The 14,169-nt window shown below is 39.6% G+C and overlaps 1 protein-coding gene across 1 annotated transcript; it reads right to left on the reverse strand.

Annotated features, from left to right (window-relative positions):
- Positions 1-6,246: 6,246 nt before the first annotated feature.
- Positions 6,247-6,871, reverse strand: LOC138843676 (large ribosomal subunit protein uL5-like). The gene has a single exon (XM_070048380.1). It carries the CDS (start codon positions 6,833-6,835, stop codon positions 6,299-6,301), a length of 537 nt encoding a protein of 178 aa, XP_069904481.1. The 5' UTR covers positions 6,836-6,871; the 3' UTR covers positions 6,247-6,298.
- Between the last annotated feature and the right edge of the window lie 7,298 nt (positions 6,872-14,169).

Below are 14,169 nucleotides of genomic sequence, written 5' to 3' on the forward strand. Positions count from 1 at the left end.
CCGGCCACGGCAGCCATTGGAGGGTGAACCAACGGCAAAGGAAGACCTTTCTCTCTGTCTCTCTCTCTCTCTCTCTGTCCACTCTGCCTGTCAAAAAAAAAAAAAAACAACAACAAAAAAACAACAAAAACAAACAAACAAACAAACAAAAACACTGTGATTTACCACTCTGATAACTCAAAAGATTGGGAGCAGCAGGGAAGCCAAATTTCCTATATTTCTAGTGCAAATATTAGTGCTAGAGACATTTTGGAGAAAAATTTGGCAATATTTAGTAGTGCTGAAAATTCAACAGTTCTATTTCTAGGAATATATGTTACAAAACCTAAGCTACTTGCATAGATTTAGCCTTAATTTTGTCTGAGATAAAACAACATAAACATTTGTTAAAATGTTCTCTCCTTTTCAGTATGTTCAAACTCTTTCATAATAAAATAAATTCATACAACAAAAAGTGAAATTACACAACTAAGATCAATTCATTATTGATTAAAAATAGGTTTATATTTTATAAAAAGCTCTCTGATAGTTTTAGCCCACATCTTACAATAGCATGATATTGGTTAGGCCATATGTGCAAAGAATTTGTTTACAGTGAAAGCAATAGCAGAAGAATGGTTTCAACTCATACTGTAAATTGAATAGAAACACCTCCTTGAGTTTCCTATTGTTTTCTGTAGGAGTGTAATTGGAGCAGGTGCACAGTTATAGGACTTGCAGCCTGCCAGCCTGACATCTCACTGTGCGCTACAAAGCTCACCTCTATGCTTTAAATTGTGCCTTTTATCAAGGAACTCGCTTTGCCACTACCCTCCTCGCATGACCTGTGACCTTTCAACAACTGGACTGATTTTATGAAGATAAGTCAATCTTTTCACAAAGAGTAAATCAACCTAGTCTGGCAATGATGAAGGGAAAACTGATTTCACAATAATTTAAGTTTCTCGAATTATTTCAAATTTTAAAACACTCTACCAAATCTACTAAATGTATTTTTCTGAGTGGTTGAAAAATTGCACCTCCTTTTTTTTTTAAAGTTATTTATTTATTTATTTGACAGGTAGAGTTACAGACAGTGAGAGAGACAGAGAGAAAGGTCTTCCCTCTGTTGGTTCACTCCCCAAATGGCCACCACAGTCGGCACTAAGCCAATCTGAAGCCACGAGCAAGGTGCTTCCTCCTGGTCTCCCATGCGGGTGCAGGGGCGCAAGCACTTGGTCCATCCTCCACTGCCCTCCCGGGCCACAGCAGAGAGCTGGACTGGAAGAGGAGCAACCAGGACTAGAACCCGGTGCCCACATGGGATGTCGGTGCCTCAGGTGGAGGATTAACCAAGTGAGCCACGGCGCCCTACCCAATTACACCTCCTTTTTAACTTAAGTTTTATTTTAAGTGCTGAAATTATAAAAATTAACTTTGACAGTCGTCTTTCCTATCAGTTGAAGTAATCAGATTTAAGTAGTCATTTTCAAATTCTGATGTCCAATTGATTTCAAAAAGGAAATGATCTCAGTTCAATTTCTGTTACATAAACATTATTAATATATTAGCTTTCATTTATATTATCTGGATATTTCAATTATTCCAGGCTGGCACTATGCCAAAAACTACTTACAAAGTAGTAGTAAGTTTTATAAAAAAGTGATTGGAAGCTTTGTCCTGGAGTCCGGCATTTGGTAAGTGGCAAAAAGTGTGCATCATTGAGGAAAACTTGACCGATATGGGGTTGAGTATCATGGGAATAGTACTACGGGAAAATGCATGATCCCACTCTGAGGTTCCAGTAGTCCTGACTCTGCTTGCATAGGCCACTGGTCCTAGCCTTGTTCTGAACAGTGCTTGCAATATGCATGTACTGAAGTTGCCACTATCTTTGATGGCTTTGTATGAGAGTTGGTGAACCCAGCAGCCTTTCTTGGATGACTCTCATATCAAATTTTTCAAGGTCCCCCACTGCATTGAATCTCTCACATCAGATAAAGCTCATTACCATCAGAAAAAAAGCATGGGAAAGGATGGACTCCTGGTCTTGATAGGGAACGATCTCTATGAAAACTAAAGCCATGTGGACCAGTGAAGAAGGGCATCTTGGCTTTGTCTTCATTGATTTATTCAACAAATATTTAATGAAGACTGACTATCCTCTAGTCACTGTTGTGGGTGCTTGGGCTACATACATAGTCGAAACAATAAAATAGCTTTTATTCTAGTGAGAGAAAAGAAAAACCATAAGCATAATAAATAAAGTGCATATTAACTTCCAAGAAGACTGCTATGGAAAAATAAGACAGGCAATGGTAGGTGTCATAAGGAATACAATGGGAGGAAGGATAGGCTGTGATTTTAAGTAATGTGACCAGAGTGATTTGTGTGTGCTTTGTAAGAGTAAATGGTTTTCTACTTCAAAAATATATTGATGAAGTTTCATGAAACAATCAGTTTAGCTGAGTTGAGGCTGTCAGGCTGTGTTCTCTAGTGTAATAGTAATGTAGTTGCAGTTCAAACCCAGTGATTACCTCTTGTATGTATTCTCTCTTAATGTGGTTCTGTGGTTTGTGATGTCAACATATGTCCTGCACTAGGATGCAAACCCCTATCACGATGCTACCTGTGTTTTACAACCCCTTCTTTCTAGGGTGCTTTGCAAAAGGAATGGGACAGACTGCCCTGAGCAAATACCAGCATCATTTCACACTGACCCGATAAGAAATGGCAGTTTTCTTGCTGTTTTGAGGAAAAAGTCAGTTCCAAGTGAAAAATAAAATGATTACCAAGTGCTTCTTTTTCTTCTTCATTTTGTGTGGGTGAGGGGACTGCAGATCAATACCAAGAAGTAAGAAGTAAAAACCCTTTTCAGTAAGCAATACTCATTCTACAAATAGATTGAAATCAAACAGCTAACAAACACTGACAAACAGTTACACAGAAATATTACAAAAACATAGATTTTGGAATTTATGTAACTCAAATGTACAAACTGAAACATTTAGATTACAAATTCAAGCACTTGAAAAATAACATGCTTCATTTTTCTCAATAAATATACAAAATTCATCTATTTGTTCTATTTTATTTTCCTTTATGAAAATCCTTACATCTTTCTATCAGGAGGTTAATTTAAATAACCTGCAATTAAACTTTGGTCTATAGTTATATAAAATTTAATAATGTATTACATATTAATCTAACTAAAATCAACATTTTAAAGGATTTATTGCAAAAATGTAGAAAAACTTTATATAGATTTTAACACCTATGAAAACTGATCTTCAAAGCACCAAAGATGAATATTATTGCAAATACGTGAAAAGCAACTTGTTTTTTAATTTTAGAGACAGAGACGCAAAAAGAGAAATTTCTCATTTTCTTGTTCACTCCCCTAAATGCTTACAACAGCTAGGGCTGGGCTGGGGCTAAAGCCGAGAGATTGGAACTCAGTGCCGTTCTCCCCAATGGAAGGTAGAAACCCAACCACATGAACCATCAATATTTCCTCCCAGGGCCTGTGTTAGCAGGAAGTTGGAGTTAGAAGCTGGAGCTGGGAATTGAACCTAAGTGCCTTAATAAGGAACACAGGTATCCTAACCAATAAGCTAAATGTCTGCTCTCTGACTTAGTATGTTTTATTAAGAAAAATTCATGCAAGGTTTAATATAGAATAGAAACCATTTATACTTTTAGAATATTTTATCTATATATTCTAAGAATCTAATGATCATTCACAAATTATAATTTATCAAAATGTTTTTTTGAAACATATCATAATTTTCTATAGGAGTTTGTTATCATTGCCATCATATATTATCATAAATTAATCTAACATGTGTGATATATTTCCACTTATACATTGCACATTTCAGAATGTAAAATTCGTGGGTTTCTCTGTTTTGAACTTGACTCTGAATGCTAAAAATTCTAATCAGCAATCTAACTGCTGTGTACAATCAGGAGTATGGCCTCACAGGATGGGTTACGTCATGGAACATCTGAAATTCCCTTAAACTTCATACAAATTATGAGCACTTAGAAATTTCTTTAGACTCATTATGATTCTAATATATACTCCTGTAAGTTAGGCTTCTAAATGAACATGACTGCAAATTTCTCACTGAATATTATTCATAACATTAATTTTTCTTATTGGTTGAAAGGCTAAATTAATTAAAAATCTCTTGAGTTCATGCTAAATATAACCTTATCTAATTCTGATCAAACTCAATCCTATGCAAGAAAGTGGGAAGGAATTCCTTGAGTAGAAAATCAGTATGTCATTAAAAATGACAGATAGGAGACAAGTTATTTTCTATTGGTTTGAACAGAGGGAGGAAGATAATAGCAAAACAAATATCTTCAAGAAAAATAAATAGGATGAGTTTGATATGTCATATTACTTCTTCCCAGGTAAATATATAATATGATCTCAGTTATTCCTCAAATTAACAAAGATAAAATAGATGAACAGCCCCTACACAGGGAAACTAAAGACCCTGGTGTCCATCTTCTTGGGAAGCCTTCAGATTCTGACACTGAAATACATTGGCTGACCTGGGAGATCATTTATTCTCCAATGGCTATATTTTCTGATGCACATAATTATACTGATGAATGCGTTTCTATACATCATTGAGATAGTGAGAGTTAACTCTAATTCACAACATAAACAACAAAATACCTATAAAATTGTCATATAGAATGAGATTGGAATTCTACATTTTTTTAACTTTTATTTAATAAATATAAATTTCCAAAGTACGACTTTTGGATTATAGCAGCTTTTCCCCTCATAACTTCCCTCCCACCCACAACCATCCCATATCCCACTCCCTCTCCCATCCCATTCTTCACCAAGATCCACCATCAACTATCTTTATATACAGAACAACTTAGTATATACCAAGTAAAGATTTTAACAGTTTGCACCCACACAGAAACGCAAAGTATAAAGTATTATTTGAGTAGTAGTTTTACCATTAATTCTCATAGTACAACACATTAATGACAGAGATCCTACATGGGGAGTAGTTGCACAGTGACTCCCGTTGTTGATTTAACAATTGACACTCTTATTTATGATGTCAGTAATCACGCGAGGCTCTTGTCATGAGCTGCCAAGGCTATGGAAGCCTCTTGAGCCCACAAACTCCAACTTATTTAGACAAGGCCATAGTCAAAGTGGAAGTCCTCCCTTCCCTTCAGAGAAAGGTACCTCCTTCTTTGATGGCCCGTTCTTTCTGCTGAGATCTCACTCGCAGAGATCTTTCATTTAGGTCATTTTTTTCCCACGGTGTCTTGGCTTTCCATGCCAGAGAAACTCTCATGGGCTTTTTAGCAAGATCCAAATGCCTTAAGGGCTGATTCTGAGGCCAGAGTGCTGTTTAGGACATCTTCCATTATATGAGTCTGCTGTGTATCCCCTTCCCATGCACGATCATCCTCTCCTTTTTAATTCTATCAGTTATTATTAGAAGATACTAGTCTTGTTTATTTGATCCCTTTTACACTTAATCCTATCACTATGATCAATTATGAACTGAAACTGTTCACTTTGACTAGTAAGATAGCATTGGTACATGCCATATTGATCAGACTGAATTGTAATCCCCTGGCATGTTTCTAACTCTACCATTAGTGGTAAGTCTAAGTGAGCATGTGCTGAACTATACATCTCCTCCCTCTCTTATTCCCACTCTTATATTTAACAGGGATCACTTTTCAGTTAAATTTAAACACCTAAGAATAATTGTGTGTTAAAGAGTTCAACCAATGGTATTAAGTAGAAATTTTACATTTTTAAACCTAGATTAGAGCCATAGAAGAACTGGTGATAAAGTTTAACATTAACAAAAATAATTTCATGATGTGGAAGAAATAGAAGCCATACATACACTCTAGCCTTTTGGCATCACTGTACTCAACAATGTGGAAGACTCCCAGCAACAGAACTACTGCTGCCATTCTTAGTGCTTATCTTACTAAAAAGGAGATAGTCTTTGCTAATATAGAGATGGGACTTCCTGAAGCAAAAGAAATTAAGGTCCTCTACTCCACATTCTTCTCTGCTTGCATAAGCCTGGAGCTGAGTCAACAATCTAGCCCTCAGAACAGTGGTCTCAAGTGAATGACAGAAGGCAGAGCTTGCATGGTCCCACTTCCTCTTCACTGCCTTCCACATTTTATCATCCTTCACCTCTTAGGAAAAATATTTTGCTTTTCTTTCTTCTAACCACCTTTTCTCCCTCCTTATTCTTTTTTTTTTCACTGAAAACATTTTATTGGCCTTTTGGATAGAAACGGAAATTTATTTGCCAGGAAGGATGATCCCATCATACTTCTGCTGGAACCAGCGCATGGCCTCCTCTTTGCTGATTCTGTGTTTGGCCCCAATGGAGCCTGTCCTGCGCTTCTTGTCTGCGATGCTGAAACCTGGCCTACCCAGCACCACGTAGAAGTCCAGGCCGTAGATGCCGATGCTTGGGTCATATTTGATTCCCAGATCGATGTGTTCCTGGATCCCAAAACCAAAGTTTCCAGTATCTGAGAAGTTATTTTTCCTTAACTCATACTCCCGCACCTTCAGACCGTTCTCCAGGATCTCTTCTGCCTTGGCCCCGCGGACTGTGCAGTGGACGGCGATCTTCTCGTTCCTCCTGATGCCGAAGGACCTGACAGTGTACCTGGCTTTGGAAAACACAGGGGTCTGGCCTGTGAGCTGCTCCAACACCTTGGCCGCCCGGGTCAGTCTGTCTCCACTCTCGCCCACACAGATGTTGAGGCAGAGCTTGCGGATGCGAAGTTCCCGCATGGGGTTCTCCTTCTCACCTTGGTCCTGCGCCATGATGGAGAACAGGAAGAGAGGGCGGGTTTTCCGGCCCAGCCCTCCCTCCTTATTCTTGATCTTTTCCATTAAATAAATGGGAAATAGTAAGGACTGTCACTCAGCCTTTATAATGTGGAAATGGTGGAAATATGAATTAATAATTGGTGTGTAAGGGCTTGTCCTTGCAGTTTCATTTCACACTGGGCACCACAAATTATCCAACTTGTCTTGAGCACTATACAAATTTGGTTTCTCAATAATTACATTAAAATTCTTTAAGTGGCTGTTACAAGAGAACTTGTGCATTTGAAATTGGGGGACAAAGGAGTAATTAATTTTGGACAGATAGACTTTGAGATCTTACTTTATCCAAAAGAAATTGCTTTTATATCAAAACTCATGTGAACACAGAGTTCAAAAGCAAAGTGTTTGTTGTATTCATAAGATTGGGAATAGTTGGTATATCATGGGTATTAAAACTATGCAAAGACTTGGAAATAGTGAAGGAGTCTGTGGTTATTATAATCTTCTCTGCCAGATTCATATCTCACATCCACAAATAATGAAGTGTGTGGACAAGGAAGAAAACAGAATTAGTTTAATGAATGAAAGCAGAGAAAGCAAAAGTGAAAGAAAAAGGGCCAGACCTCTCTGAGCAGGGTCACTGAAGAAGGGAGGCATTGTGGGCTGATGTCTAGGGGATTTTATAGGCTGTAAATGGGAACTTCTCATGATTGTTCCAGGATAGGTAGGGTTTTGATTGGGTAATTAAGTGAAATTTCCAATCAAGACTCTACAGAAAACACATGAAACTTTTCCCCAAGATGCATAAAATTCTCATTACCTAGACCACTTACAAAAACACAGAAAATCCTTGATTACAAGGACAAGCACATGACTTCCACATTCTTCCCAGAGCTTGTTGCTGGACTTTTTTCAGCTCCCCTTAATCTCATCTCCAGATGGTATGGAGGGGTCCCAGTCCCTGTCTTTCTAGCTAAGAATTTTTCACCCTATAAAGTCCCCAACTGAAGAGGTAGCCCTAACTACCGTTAAAGGGAAGGGGTGATGCTTGCTCTAGCTACTTCAAGCTAGAGAATGGTGAAGTTGGAGACAGCAGTCAGGGTTCCTCCTCCAGAGGTCTTCAGGATATTATGGTAGAGGTCCTACATCTGTGGCTCCATCTGAGGGACCATCTGGAGATTGATCACCTCTAGACAGAGATAAGTCATTCCAGAAAGTAAGAGGGAGTTGTCATGGACATGTCTCCCAAAATAAATGCATTGTTTATAAACCTTCACTGTGTTACACTCAGTCAACAGGTCTAAACCCCAGCAAAATCTAGCTATGGCACTGTACCATTAGTGCAGGTAAGTAGATGACAAGTGAGATGAAAAGAACTAGCACTCCAAGTAGTTAGGCTATTCCCAAAATAACCACAGCTTGATAATGAGATTGAAGGGTGATGAATGTGTGGTAGTAGGCATAAGAGATTTATTTGACTTTTTAATTTTGTAAAGATTTGTTTATTTATTTTAAAGGTTTATTTATTTGAAAGGTTTATTTATTTGAGAGAGAGAGAGAGAGAGAGAGAGAAACAAAGAGAGAGAGAGAGAGAGAGAGAGAGAGAAAGGGAGAGAGAGAAAGATCATCCATCTACCTACACTCCCCAAATGCCTGCAATGGCTATGGCAGGGCCAAGCCAAAGTCAGGAGCCAGGAGCTTCTTTCAGATCTCTAGGAGCTTCTTCCGGGCCTCCCAAATGGTTGGCGAGGGACCACATACTTGTGTTATCTTCCACTGCTTTCCCAGGCATATTAGCAGGAAGCTAGATTGGAAATGGAGCTGCAGGGAATTGAACTGGTTCCTACAAGGGCTGCAGTCATCACAGACAGTAGCTTAACCTACTGTGGCATAATGCTGACCTGTATTATATTTTTGAAAAAAGAGTTTTGAATCTTTCTGTAGCTTGGCACAAGTATTCATCATCCTTGTAGGCGTTGAAGTCATCCTCTGATATCAAATCTAAGTTCATTTCAGAAATCCAGGTTTGGGAATGGTGGATCCAGGAGTCTCATGTGGACACTTTCAGCACACTGGGAGTTGAAATAAAAATAGAATAGTGTCCCTCCCAACTTTCCTCTAAAGACAGAGAGTGAGTTGGAAAGAACTTAAAAAACACTAAGTCTCCTGAGGGATTCTCCATCCACTGAGTTATGTCTCCACAAGCTCTTGAGTTAGCTTGTTGAAATTTGGCAAGTTCTATAAAACTTTGGCAAGTGCTATAACATCAGATCACGTATGAGATCTCATTATCTATTGAGAGATCATTCATAAGGAAAGGATGATCATACAACATTTTAAAAGGACTCAAATCTAACTTGGAGGGGGAATTTCTTTTTATTGAGGTTTATTTTGTTTTTATTTGAAAGGCAGAGTTATACAGAGAGAAAGCAGGAGACAAAGAGAGAAAGACAGAGACAGAGAGATATCTCCTATCTGCTGGTTCACTCCCAAGATGGCCACAATAGCAGGGGCTAGAGCAGGTTGAAGCAAGGAGCCAGAAGCTTCCTATGGATTTCCCATGTGGATGCAGAGACCCAAATACTTGAGCCATCCTCTACTGCTTTCCACGGAGCTTAGCAGGGAGCTGGAATAGAAGTGTAGTAGCCAGAACTTGAACCAGCGACTATACATGATGCTGTCGTCAAGGGAGTGGAAAGCCTCTACACCTAACACCAGCCCCAAGGGGGTATTTCTAATAGGAGCAAAGGTTATGGGCAAGAGAGATTCAGAAAAGTTGAGTTTCATAAGATAGCTTCTTGGGGTATCTACTAAGGATGCTATCAGCCATTTCTACCTTCTCTGATGACTGGGGCCTCCAGGCACAATGGAGATGATATGGCGTACCAAACACCTTGTAGACTCCCTGAGCAATGGTTGCCTTGAAGGTTGCCACTGTCATGTTGTAGGCTTGCAGGAAGTCCAACTTGAGTGGAAATTTTAGATATCAGCACTTTTCCTTCTTCAGTGGGCATCTCTGTTCTACAGAAGAAGGTTTCCACCCAAATAGTGATGGTGTCCACCCATACCAAGAGGTACTGGATATTCCTTGTTTGGGGCATGCTAGTAAAATCTAGTTGCCAGTTCTTCCCTGGATAACTTCATTTTCTGTGTATTCTGGGGAAAGGAAGCCTTTGATCTAAGGGATTGTGCTAAGACAAAGCTCAAACTCTACTACCTGTTTTACAGTCCCGAGGAAGTCTTTTTTTCCATAAATAGCCTCTGTACCAGCTGAAAAGCCTTATCCCTTGATGAAGAGTTCAAAGTAGTTTGCACTGGGAGAGAAAGGTAAATGTATCCTTCCTTCTTCAGACTGAGCGATCACTGGTTTGGAGACTTTAACCTACAGAAAGTACCCATCGGCTTTGTTCAGAGGAGTATTATGAACTGATCTCCTGGCGGGGGTAAGTTTCCAAATCATAGTGACCACTAAGGGTTCAAGGAAGAGAGTCTCCTTGGCTGCTGATCTGGCCTCAAGACCTGTCAACAAGTGTCCCACGGCTATTTCAGTGGTCTCCTTCTGATGTCTCTAACGGCGTAATTGTCATTTCCCAATGGAGGAACACTGGAGGCAACAATCATCTTCCTGACGGTGTTTGCTAGGGGACACATGTGTGTTTAGAAGTGCCTTTCTTTCCAAATATTCACGGAGTACTTTGTAGGCATTCTTAGAATCAGTGTCAACATGCACCCTTTTAGCCTTTCTCAGCTTGATGGCTCTTGCCAGACCTATCAGCTCTGAAGATTGAGCACTTGTGCCAGATTAAAGAGAGTTCTTTAGTGGTCTCATTTGAAGTGACTATGAACTGCCCAGCCTAGTGGGTTCCTTATTCAGCAAAAGAACTTCTGTCTATAAAGAGAAACCAGTCTGGGTACTCTAAATGTGCCTACTTCTGGCATTTCTGGCTGCACAGGTCTGTACAACTGCCTATTCACAGTCAAGTTCTGGGCTGTCCAACTCTTCTGGGAAAAAGTCATGGAATTAAGGAGGAACAAGTCTTGAGCTGGATTGCAGGGTCTTCCAGTAGTAATGCTTGGTATTTTTGAAGGCCATTGTCTGTGACCAGCGCTGTGGCATAGTGGGTAAAGCTACCACCTGTAGTGCCAGCATCTCATATGGGTGCCATTTCAAGTCTCAGCTGCACCACTTCTGTTTCAGCTCTCTGCTATGACATGGGAAAGCAGTAGAATATGGCCCAGGTCCCTGCCCCCTGTTCCTGCATGGGAGACCCAGAAGAAACACCTGGTTCCTGGCTTCATATCAGCCTAGCTCTGGCCATTGTGGCTATTTGGGGAATGAACCAAATGCAAGCAGATGGAAAACATCTCTCTCTCTCTCTCTCTGCCTATGCCTTTGCCTCTCTGTAGCTGTGCCTTTCAAATAAATAAAAAATCTTTAACAGAAAGAAGAAGGGAGGAAGGGAAGGAAGGGAAGGAAGGGAAGAAAGGGAAGGAAGGGAAGGAAGGGAGGAAGGAAGGAAGGAAGAGAAAGGCCATTGTCTGTTAACTAGCATCTTCCTTTTGAGGCTACTAACCTTTGCACATAATGGGAGTTGCATGCAGTTAGATCTTGTCCCAGGGTCTGTTTGATGGCTTCAGGAATTAGGAAACTAAATGCTTCATACACTTGGAGACAGACTGGCCACTCTTCGGCTGTAAGGTCAAGTTCTTTGCTAAGATACTCTACAGACGACTGAGCTGGGTCAACACTTTAACCTGAGTCAACATTCTAAATCCATCCCTTTTTCCCTGTTACATACAGATTGAAGAATTTGCACACTGGGAGGCTTAAAGTCAGGGCCTTGAGTAAGAGCTGTTTAAAGCAGATAAAGGCCTGCTGGACCACAAGGTCACATGTCAAAATATGGCCCTTGCTGTCTGGGTATCTTTTATCAGTAGGTAAATGAATGGGCTATTTCCCTACCTCCAAGAGCCCTGAACTGACAGAATTCTGTGGGTTCCAGGACTGAAGGGTTACCAGGACAATTGCAGTGCTTTAAAGGCCTTTTGACTTTAAATGCCCTATGACGTTAAATATTTTATTATGGCTTTTAACTATTCCCTGGATATTCAGTTTTAACAGATAATATTTTTGATGGGGAAAAGAAAGAAAATTCTTAATATGAATCCATTCTGATTAAGCAGCAATAGTTCAGCTTCTCTTTCTAGGGGTTGCCCAAAATTTTGAACTAATATATGTCTTAATTAGGAGAAGCCATAAGGAGTCCTGGAATCATGAGGATGGTTGTTCCCATCTCACCAGTAAGACTTCTCCCCAACCAGGCATGTTGGGCTTTCTGGTATGAACTGGAAGGCATGTGTGTAAAACAAGTTATCCCAGTTACAGCATAGTGGTCTTTTTTTTTCCAGAGTGTCTTGGCTTTCCATGCCTAAAATACTCTCATGAGCTCTTCAGCCAGATCCGAATGCCTTAAGGGCTGATTCTGAGGCCAGAGTGCTATTTGGGACATCTGCCATTCTATGAGTCTGCTGTGTATCCTGCTTCCCATGTTGGATTGCTCTCTCCCTTTTTTATTCTATCAGTTAGTATTTGCAGACACTAGTCTTGTTTGTGTGATCCCTTTGACTCTTAGATCTATCAGTGTGATCAATTGTGAACTGAAATTGATCACTTGACTTGTGAGATGGTATTGGTACATTCCACCTTGATGGGATTGTATTGGAATCCCCTGGCACGTTTCTAACTCCACCATTAGGGGAAAGTCCAATTGAACATGTCCCAAATTGTGCATTTACTCCCTCTCTTATTCCCACCCTTATATTTAACAGAGATCACTTTTCAGTTAAAATTTAAACACCTAAGAATAATTGTGTGTTAATTGCAGAGTTCAACCAATAGTACTAGAACAAATTAAAAATACTAAAAGGGATAAAGTATTAAATTGTACATCAACAGTCAGGAAAAGGGCTGATCAAGTCATTATTTCTCATAGTGTCCATTTCACTTCAACAGGTTTCCCCTTTGGTGCTCAGTTAGTTGTCGCCGATCAGGGAGAACATATGATATTTGTCCCTTTGGGACTGGCTTAATTCACTCAGCATGATGTTTTCCAGATTCCTCCATTTTGTTGCAAATGACCAGATTTCATTGTTTTTGACTGCTGTATAGTATTCTATAGAGTACATGTCCCATAATTTCTTTATCCAGTCTATTGTTGATGGGCATTTGAGTTGATTCCAGGTCTTAGCTATTGTAAATAGCACATTAATGTGCAAACCGCTTTTTTTGTTTGCGAATTTAATTTCCTTTGGGTAAATTCCAAGGAGTCCTATGGCTGGGTTGATGGTAGGGTTATATTCAGGTTTCTGAGGAATCTCCAGACTGACTTCCATAGTGGCTTAACCGGTTTGCATTTCCACTAACAGTGTGTTAGTGTCCCTTTTCCCCCACATCCTCACCAGCACCTGTTGTTGGTAGATTTCTGAATGTGAGCCATTCTAACTGGGGTGAGGTGAAACCTCATTGTGGTTTTGATTTGCATTTCCCTGATTGCTAGTGATCTTGAACATTTTTTCATGTGTCTGTTGGCCATTTGGATTTCTTCTTTTGAAAAATGTCTATTGAGGTCCTTGTCCCATCTCTTAAGTAGGATGTTTGTTTTGATATCGTGGAGTTTCTTGATCTCTTTGTAGATTCTGGTTATCAGCCCTTTATCTGTTGCATAGTTTGTAAATATTTTTTTCCCATTCTGTTGGTTGCCTCTTCACTTTCCTTACTGTTTCTTTTGAAGCACAGAAACTTCTCAATTTGATGTAATCCCAAATGTTAATTTTGGCTTTGACTGCCTGTGCTTCTGGGGTCTTTTCCAAGAAGTCTTTGCTGGTGCCAACATCTTGCAGGGTTTCTCCAATGTTCTCTAATAATTTGATGGTGTCAGGTCGTAGATTTAAGTCTTTAAACCATGTTGAGTGGAATTTTATGTAAGGTGAAAGGTAGGGTTCTTGCTTCATGATTCTGCACGTGGAAATCCAATTTTCCCAGCACCATTTATTGAATAGACTGTCCTTACTCCAGGGATTGGTTTTGGATCCTTGATCAAATATGAGTTGGCTGTAGATGTTTGGATTGATTTCTGGTGTTTCAATTCTGTTCCATTGGTCTATCCATCTGTTTCTGTACCAGTACCATGCTGTTTTGATTACAGCTGTCCTGTAGTATGTCATGAAACCTGGTATTGTGATGACTCCAGCTTTGTTTTTGTTGTACAAGATTGCTTTAGCTATTCGAGGTCTCTTGTGCCTCCATATGAATTTCAGTATCATTTTTT

This window comes from Oryctolagus cuniculus, chromosome 9, assembly GCF_964237555.1.
Source record: "Oryctolagus cuniculus chromosome 9, mOryCun1.1, whole genome shotgun sequence".
NCBI classification, from domain to species: Eukaryota; Metazoa; Chordata; class Mammalia; order Lagomorpha; family Leporidae; genus Oryctolagus; species Oryctolagus cuniculus.